The following is a 9543-nucleotide window of genomic DNA, read 5'->3' on the forward strand; positions in this document are numbered from 1 at the left end:
CAGGTTCTGCTGTTGTTTTGCAGCTCAGTTCCAGCTAAAAGGGAAGGCGTGTGCAGTTGCAACACAAACAATGGACACTGTTCTACATTTCTTATCACAGACCAATATAATTGGTCCAATAGCATTTTTCGTTACAGTACACTGTCTATGATTCCTTCCTAACGAGGAAAAGGGGAGAAAAAGTTGAAAAAATATCAGGGGACCTCTCTGCCCAATATAGTGCACCTTTCCTGGGCCAATCTGACAGACTCGCCCCGCTCTCTACTCTGGTTCTGCCAGTAACACGAAACAAGTGACATGAAAAAAAGACAGCAAGGCTTTGAAGTCCATACGTCTTTTTTATTGTTATTGTCTTTCATGTATTTTAATCTTTGGCCCCAGTACGTCTAGCTGTAAAGACAATGTAATAAACCTTTTAAAGGCCCAGCACACAGGTGTTTTCACAGGTGTGTCTGATTGGAACTCAGGCTTGTGTGTCTCTAGACTGCTTGATCCTGAGTCTCTTGTTAGCTTTGTTGCTCCTGTTAAGGAGGGACAAATGACATTCTTAAATGGTATTTCAACCAGATTTGTGACCTAATACATTCCCATCTTAGCTCCGTCCCACTTTAACCTGAGAGTCCAATCAGCAAAGATAAGTGAAATCACCTGTGTTCAGAGGCTTTAAATCATGTTAAAAGCAAACACTGGCCCTGAGATGGATCTCTTTGGTGTGATACTGTTAAATCTTTGCAGATGCAGCTACGCTGTGCTAGCTCTGTGTTGAGCCAGCGACCCCAAACCATTCCTGTTTGGAGAGCCGCTGGGAGCCGTCAGCCAGGTCCACCAACACTTGGACAGTCTGAGCCAGCCGACTCAGCCCCTCGTCCTCCATGATGAGTTGGGGGGGACACAAGGAATCCTGGGAAGGGACGAAGAAAGGAGTGAGCAGATGCATACATACACATACATATGTTTTATAATTAAGACACTTTCTGTGGCTGAGAAGACTTTAACTTACAGTCATTTTCCATCAAATGCTTGATGCTGATGAAACTCAACCTACATTAGTGTCAAGTCTAAGTGTGCCACCACTGGGGTGGTGGTCAGACATGGTCAGACGTTTTCAAACGCTACACAGTGCTAAAAAGAAATGGCGGTGAGCGTATTTTGTGACAGCATGGGACAATTTACATTATATTTTGTAAATTGCCAAAATGTGATACCAGCAGAGCAGATCACCACGGCTCCTGTCTCCTGTACTGCTTTAACTACAGCGCGTTCTTATCTGAAGGCTCTTCTTGATCAAATTATTTTCAACAATTTTACTTTAGTTTGACACTAGCAATGCAAGACTGAAAGTGTCTGGATCATGGTTTGTAGCATTACATGTTTGAAATAGCCTCTGGTGTGGGTGTGTGTGAGCGTGTGTATGATTTTTTAATTATGTTTGTTAATCCATTGTTATATGGCAATAAAGTTATTGTTCTGACCAATTAACAGGGTGAGTTTGTAGCTGTACTATGTCTAGAGTCTCTGCCTTTGCATGGGTGCTGTACAAACCTTCAGGCTGATTCTGCTTTTCTCGGACCGGCTCAACACACTCAACATCACACTCAACATGGCCAGCTGGAGTTAATGATCTAAACTGCCGTTTGGAGACTACACACTGCTTTAACCTGCTTTATTTAGCAGGTTAAAGCACATCATTTTTGGAGACTCTCTCATTCAGGCCATGCAGACTGGACCAGACTTCATGGTGAGCATGGTAGACCGACAGACTGCTGGGCCTCCTGTATCACCCAGCTTGTTAGATGTTCACTGCTCATACTAAGCCCTTGAAACAGTAGCTGGCCAATATTGGATTATTATAAAAATATTACAGTATTACATTATAGGTATTGTGTGGTTGAATTACAATAAGGAATGGTCAATGGTAGGCACTGTGGCCTCACAGCAAGAAGCTACTGGGTTGGAACCCTGGTAAGCAAGATAAATATACAGCTATATACTGCTATTGTTGGAGCAGCAGAAGATGGCACAGAATCATGCAAACGTTTAATGTTACAACCAAGATCTCGCTCGCTCTCTCTCAGAACATACACTTTCTAAAGCATGAAGTCATATCACTCAATTCTGGGTTACCTCTTTTATCCAACTTCATCTTTTATCCAACTTCATGCCACTCATTAGTTTTACACTTATTTTTTGCATTCATGGTCAACAGACCTCATTTACATGAATTATACCTAATTTCTAAGTAAAATAAGGATATATATACGATTAGTTGTTTTGGATTGTTTCAATTTTGATTCAATTTTATTTATAGTATCAAATCATAACAGGAGTATCACAGGACACTAAGTTAAAAGACCCAACACTTCCAGTGATTCCTCCAAGAGCATGCATAAATGCATAAATTATGCGGCTTGCTATTTTGACGAGTCATGTCAGCTAACCCTACCCTACACTTAACACAAAGCTTGTTTTCAACCACTTTCGGTGATCTCAGCTAACATTGCACAAAGCTTCTTTTCTCAAAAACCCATCCTTTAATTTTATAGAATTTTTATTTGACAAAAATTGCGCAAATTACGCACAAATAAATTTGTGTAGTAAATGAAAACACCAACTTTGACATTACTCAACCAAAATAAATGCTACCGACACGAAACTTTAGCTCCTAGTTTGCCTTGAACCACACATTTTAAGAAGATCGGTCATTGAGGGGCGCTGTAGCCAACGTAGACCAGTTTCAGCCCTTTTACTCAATCAATTAATGGGATATTTACAACGGCAAAGTACCGCAGACCTTGCGGCTCACACATGTCGATATTTACTGACGTTTGCCTCCTCACCAAAGTGGGTCCCACTTTCGCGCGCTCGGGGGCTTCTCACGATATAACTGCTTGCAATTCTAGTTATTTGTTTTTCCCACAGTGTACATTGAAACAATGTACCATTCCGGTGCTGGAGTACAGAGATCTTGGAACCATCTTCTATGACTCAAATTGGGTCTACAAAGATAAAATAATAAAAATAATTTAAAAAAAATCAAATGAAGGGGGGTTAGCTGGGTTCATCAGAAGTGGTTTGACATTAATTGATTTATAGCATTATTTGACATTAAAAAATATTTTAAAAAAATCAAAGGATATTTTTTGGAAAAAAGCAGCTTTGTGTTATGTGTGTAATGCCCAATATAAAACCAACCACGGTAATCTATAGTTATCTGTTCAGAAGACACAGATGTCTTTAGCATTCTGTGACAAGATTAAGGCCCCATTGCTCTTGAAGTGTGGCACAAGAACCCATACAAGGCTGGATGGACACTTTGGGTTGCACGCACAGGATGTGACACTGTAAGCTTTTGCAGGCAAAGGGAAGACAAGGGCACTTACACTCCTGATGAACAACAAAGAAACACAAGACACATTCTTGAAGTTGGGCCAGGAATGGGACCTCTCACCAGAACTGAGCAACAAACTAGAGGCATTTACATGTGTCCTCTATGCCCCAAAAGCATCAACCACCATGATCAACAAGCCACAAGTACCACCTTTTCTGTGCAAAGAAAGGTGAAATCAAAATTATCAACTCCCACCATGCAAGGATAGCTTTTGAGGCAATACACACTGCGAGCTAACTATCAGGCTGGTATTTGGAGATGTTTAGAAAAGGAACCACAAGTGCCCTGCCCTGTTGGCAGAGGATGGAAGATGGAGACAGAGGAGGAAGGTGAACAGTTGGCGCTGGATGGAAGGCCAGCCAGCACCTGAAGCAACTGCACAAAAAAGTGTTCGATGTATGTGTCACGTGATGACAACCGAGCAAACTCATCCAGACCATGCGATGCAGTTGACCTTGAGTTCAGCTGCAGATACCCTGAAGTTCTTGGCTCAGTTAGCAGAAGCACAACAGCAGCAAGCAGACAAACAGCACATAGTCAAAGTTCATTGTTTAATAATTTCTTTACAGCGGGGAGAAAAACTTTACATATATATTTATATAAACTCAAAAATTATTCTCAATAATACAAGGGTATAAATATAAAATACAACTATTTGTGTTGCGCTAACATATTAAAGAATATAGCTTGGTCTAAGCCAGTGAATTGTTGCTATCCAGTTTCATTTATAAAATCGACATTTTCAACTGAAACAGTATAACATTTCATATTAACAGCAGGCTGATAAGAAACGTGAGACCTGGGACGCTTACAGTGGACATTGTGACCTGGAGACAACAGCAGACATTGGACAGGAACTGGACAGAAATACCCAGTGTGCCTGCCACCTTGTTAATAAGTTAATCAAGTTATAAAACTATGATGCAGCTTCAACAGTGTTTCATTTAAAATAAATAAAACATTATGCATTCATATCCAATAAGCATTATAATCAGATTCCAATGTGGTTGTTGCTCAGAGGGCAACAAGCCCTCTGAGCAGAGGCTCCATCTGATCTGCCTGGGTGGGGCTTTACAACTATTGGCACAGTAACCAAATTAGTGACGCCTCTACTGTTTCACCTCAGAAACAAAAATAACCAACAGAATTAATTTAAAAAAAGAATAATTTAATAGCCTGTTTACATTTATACAAACATGAAGTCAGCTGTTCCAACAGAGCAGTGACAATGACAAAAAAAAGACTTTCCACACACCCCTCCTGCAGGGGTTTGTACCGTTTGGACATGAGGAGGGGGGGGGGTTAGCACAGCAGACAAAAGGTCAGTCAGTGTTCAGTAAGAGGCAGTATCATCATTGGGTTCTGTAACATCCAGGATCCACATAAACATTAGTTCATCTGTCTCAAGGCTAAAACATCACAGCTTCTCTCTCTGGACAAACATGCAGCGGGAATGACTTCAATACTTCTCAGAGGAAGAGCTGAGCTGAAGAAACAGTCTCTCTGGCTAAGTGATGCAGAGAAATCAATCAATTTAGAGTTTTCTAAGGATATGTAGTTAGAACCTGCAACATCAGCATTCGTAAACTGACATTTCTCACTGTGTCCCAATTCCATACTATACACTGAAAGTATACACGATGTACTTATATGTTAGGAAGTTTGTGACTATTATACTATTTGGGGTTAAGATTTAGGTCTCTGCTGCCTTTTCTTTTTCACATACGTTTGACCAAACTGTGTGACTGTTATTACAATAATGGCCAGAGCTTTGAAAGTGAAACACTGCATGCAGTCTGCATTTTGGCATTTTAGATACAAGTATTTGGGATTTTAGTAGTACATGCATTGCTATATGAATAATACACAGTAACAATAAAGCTTGTGATCAATGGCTCTGAGTGAGGACTCAGCCACAGAGAACACTGCTCTGTATCTGCTTCATATGACTTCATAACGTCACATGTTGTTGCACTGAACAATCAAAAGTGACACAGCTTTAAAAGTAAAAAGGACACACAACTATTGTGTGTCCTTTTTACAATGGAACAAATTAGACATTCTCCGCAGATATTCAGCTGTTGGTCAGCAATGATCGGGCCCTCATCTGTTCCCTGGGGGCCACAGTCTAAATGCCTCACCTACACTGGTGTTGCAGCTCTGTGTCCACCAGTGTGCATTGTTGTAAAGAAGGTAGGAAAGGTATAGTATGGCATTGGGATTCCTTTGCTCCACCCATTCATGTCTCAATGAGACAGAGCAGCTCTGCCTCAGACAGAAACAGAAAACTCCCATCTCCTCCAAACATGCTGGCTGTAACAGAGTGAAGGCATTTCCCCGGTCGTGTGTGTTTGTGTGTGTGTGTCTCTAGGTGAGCAGGCAGCAGTAGAGGGCGTAGAGCAGGGCCATGGCTGCGCAATAGAAGAGCAGGAAGTCTGTGGACAGCAGCGAGGAGGACGAGGAGTGGCGAGGGGACGGGTCCTCGGCCGTCTCTCCCCCCCCAGCAGCCAGCAGGGCCGTCACACAGCGCAGCACAGCGGGCAGCTTACACAGAAGCACATCAGAGCACACACACACGTCCGTCTGGACAAGAGAGGCAGGACAGGACACACACAGGAGGAAAACACAAGGAGTTATATTGTTCAAACTAGGAGACAAGAGAAGGACAAGACACAGTTGTAGAATTACAAGGAACAGAGTTAGGGCTGGACTGATATATGGGCAATTTGGTTGAAAACATTCCTCCAAGTATAAAAGTCTTTATCAGTCCAACCCTGACAGGAATAATGTAGCAACAAAACTGAGCTGAAAGCACATGGGAAACTCAATTTCTACCTCTCTTTTTTTTCCAACATTGCGTTATTTGAAAAGACCATTACATTTAGATGTATCAACGTGTCTGAGTTTTGATGAAAGGACAGCAGAGGGACAATCATAATGATACATGTCTTACCTCAGGGACTCCCAGCTTACGACAAGCTGTGATGAAGTTTTCCACGTTGAGTCGACACTTTGCAGGGCTCAACTTTGGCTGAAAATAATATCAGAAAAACACATTTTCATTTTGGAGTGAAATGATTGCTTTGCAGAACTATTTCTCATTAAATCAGGATACCAATGTGGCCGGGTTAGTTCATGGTAGAGCAGGCGCACATATGTAGAGGTTTACTCCTCGACGCAGCGGCTGCAGGTTCGACTCCGACCTTTGCTGCATGTCATTCCCCCATCTGTACTATGGAAATAAAGGCCTAAAATGCCCCAAAAAAACAGCGTGTGGTGTATTTCCTCAGCAGTAATCAATAACAGGTCATGTGACCCAGTCTGCTGCGCTCAGTAACACTGTTTTCATTCTCTACATACAGTCCCATTCCCAGGTTTGGATGGCTGTTGCTGATGCTCTGTGTGTCTGGGCCTTAAGCTACCACTAGTCTATATTATAGACAGTATATATCCTCGACGTTCCACTTCCGGGATTGCTCCGGTGCTGCAGGAAATTCCACTGGATGCATGTTGTGTTGGTGTTCTAACTCTGGTGGATTTCTGAGGACTATGGTTAACTCCTGGGTGAAGGGTGAAGAAGAAGATGCCACAAAGACAGGCCTGGAGAAATGATAAGGTGTGGGATGAGGGTAAAATGCATTACTATTCCCGTAAGGAAAACCAGGGAAAGATGCCAGCAGGCCTGGGAATTACAGAGCAATCACCCTGACATCTCACATCTGGAGTGTATGATAAATGAGAGGCACTGTTTAGAAAGTAGAGGGATGATAGCTACTTATGAAAGCAGCTTTATGAAAGGTAGGAACACTATGGATCCAGGGCTGGGTTTGGATGATGAAAAAAAGGAAAGCTCGAGTAAATAAAAAGACAGTGGTCGCAGTGTTTCTTCATTCTGTGTATGAAAGATTGTAGCCGGTCCCTCTCATCCCGGACACAAACTGTTTAAACCCCTCAGACCGGTTTCTTCCCCTCTGCAGTCAGCCTCACCAACAAGACCCCCCAGTGACACTGACTCTTAACAGTGGGGTCACCGTGGACGGGAGGAAAATAGATTTACATTTCTGAAAAATACCGGTCTAATTTAAAGGTTGTAATGGGATAGAATAATAGCTGAGGGTTAATACCAGTAGGAGGCAGTAATAAAACATATGGGATGCCAACTGAAGAAGAAGAAGAAATATTTAGAAACAGCTTTGTAGGTGTAACATCTGTTTTTTAGAGAAAATATTTGAACGTGGCCAATTTTGACAAGTCCACTAACATTACACTGAGCAGAAGCGTTTTATTGCTTATGAATTTGACTTTTCATTTGCAAGAGAAAGAATGTGTTAGTTCTTTTAAAGTTACAATTAATCAGAATCAGAAAATATTTATTGCCAGGTAAGTAGCACTTACTAGGAATTTGCTTTGGTTTGATGCAAACATATAAACATATTTAAACATTTATATAAAATAAACCAATAAACAATAAATATCAAAACAAATAACATACATATAACTAAATAACATTAAGGAAGAATAAAGAGGCAGGATGGACAAAAAATAATTGAGGGATTTGCAAAGTTCAGGACAGGACGTAGGATAAAAGATTACATGTCAGAGAGGGTCCGGGGGGGTCCGAGTCCTTGTTAATGAGGCTGACTGCCTTGCTTGCATTGCTGCAGCTCCTCTGTTTGAAACACTCTGTCTGAGCTCTTTGCCCGCCTTCCTGAAAAGCCCAGTCAGCTCTGATTGGTCAGCTGGCCCACTCTGTTGTGATTGGTCAACCAAATTCAAACAAGCTGCTGGGGCAGCACAGATGAAAACCTGGGCTGGCGTTCTCAATCAGTGACATCACTAACGGAGGAATTTCAAACAGAAATGTGGGTGGGGCGTTTCAGACCGTTGATAAAAAGTGCTGTGTGGGTGCGAAAGCTCAGTTTGGAGTGAAATTTTTTTTTTTTTTTTAAATTCTTTATAGATCTACTGCATACACAAACAACTATATAACACATAAAAGATGGGAACACAAAAACAAAAAAGCATAATAGGGGCTCTTTAAACAAACAAGTGAGAAGCAGATCCTGGTTGCTGTTTAGTGTCTGGATCTTTCCCACCAGAGGAAACGGACCAATCATTGAAAGGCAGAAAGGACAGGATCTGGTAGTTAATCCGACTCACCACTGCTGGGGAGGGAATGTGGATGATTGACACAGAGCGTTGTCGGATCTGATTGGCCAGCTGGCAGAGGACTGTGCCATTGGATAAGGCATCGGCCAGATCCTCCGGCAGAGAGATCTTTAGCCGAGACTCCAGAGTCTGAGGACAAGTATTATGTCACAGCTTTATTCCTGTCAGTAATAAAAGGCTGCACACCACAAACTGTTCAAACCCAGGATTATCATAATAATCAGCATACATGTGTAGATATGGAATGCCGTTTTATTCAATATTAAATAAATGAATAAATACATAAATAAGCCTTTGAAATACATCTGAAATAAATGAGGCAATACATAAATAATTAAATAAATGTCAATATTCATATACAAATGAATCAATTAGTTAAATAAATATATTAAAAGGCTTTACTTTTAATATTTCAAGAGACTATTTCATAAGTCCACATTTATTTATTTCCATGGACTTTTATTTCCTAATGCCACTGTTATTTATTTCCATTTCTTATATGCAAATCAGGGGGCATGGCTATCTCTCACATTCAGAACAGAGCTGTGCTCTGTACCCTGATGGAGCAACACCACCGGCAGATCGTGGTGCTCTGTATCCAGCCAACAGTCACCTATTCTGCTCTAACTGAACCCACCAACTAAACGACTGCTTCAATTCACATTAAACTGAACATTTCCGTTGATAGTGAAGTGAGACAAGGTGAATGGGACTTGTATGGGACTATTTATGTGGACCGGAGTGGGACCATTAGGAAATTTCGTAGGGGGGTGGGTTTTGGAGCCAGCCAGCCAGCCAGCCAGCCAGCCAAGGCACGCTTGTGCAGTTTAACTCCAAAAAGACAGTTAAAGCGCAACTCTCGTCAAAATGCAACCTAGGGTCTTTTTTGTGAATGTACCCGAGTCAAACTTTCGTTTAAAAGCATATTTAGGACGGAAGCACCACTTTTAAGATTTACCGTATTCCTGTTTTTTCAGTCAAATGGC

General features: G+C 41.5%; 1 protein-coding gene across 2 annotated transcripts in view; it reads right to left on the bottom strand.

The window, feature by feature from the left end:
• Positions 1-318: 318 nt before the first annotated feature.
• The window catches only part of lrch4 (leucine-rich repeats and calponin homology (CH) domain containing 4), an 84656-nt gene continuing 75431 nt past the window's right edge, over positions 319-9543 (bottom strand). The window contains exons 16-18 of one of the 2 annotated variants that reach the window (XM_078275711.1): positions 8549-8686; positions 6342-6419; positions 319-901 (exon numbers count right to left, since the gene is read on the bottom strand). In XM_078275711.1, coding sequence (XP_078131837.1) covers positions 752-901; positions 6342-6419; positions 8549-8686 — 366 coding nt within the window. In that variant the 3' untranslated portion in view covers positions 319-751. Of the gene's footprint in view, positions 902-4618; positions 5972-6341; positions 6420-8548; positions 8687-9543 lie in introns of those variants that run through there. The other variant, XM_078275710.1, reaches the window with a different exon arrangement.

This window comes from Sander vitreus, chromosome 19, assembly GCF_031162955.1.
Source record: "Sander vitreus isolate 19-12246 chromosome 19, sanVit1, whole genome shotgun sequence".
NCBI classification, from domain to species: Eukaryota; Metazoa; Chordata; class Actinopteri; order Perciformes; family Percidae; genus Sander; species Sander vitreus.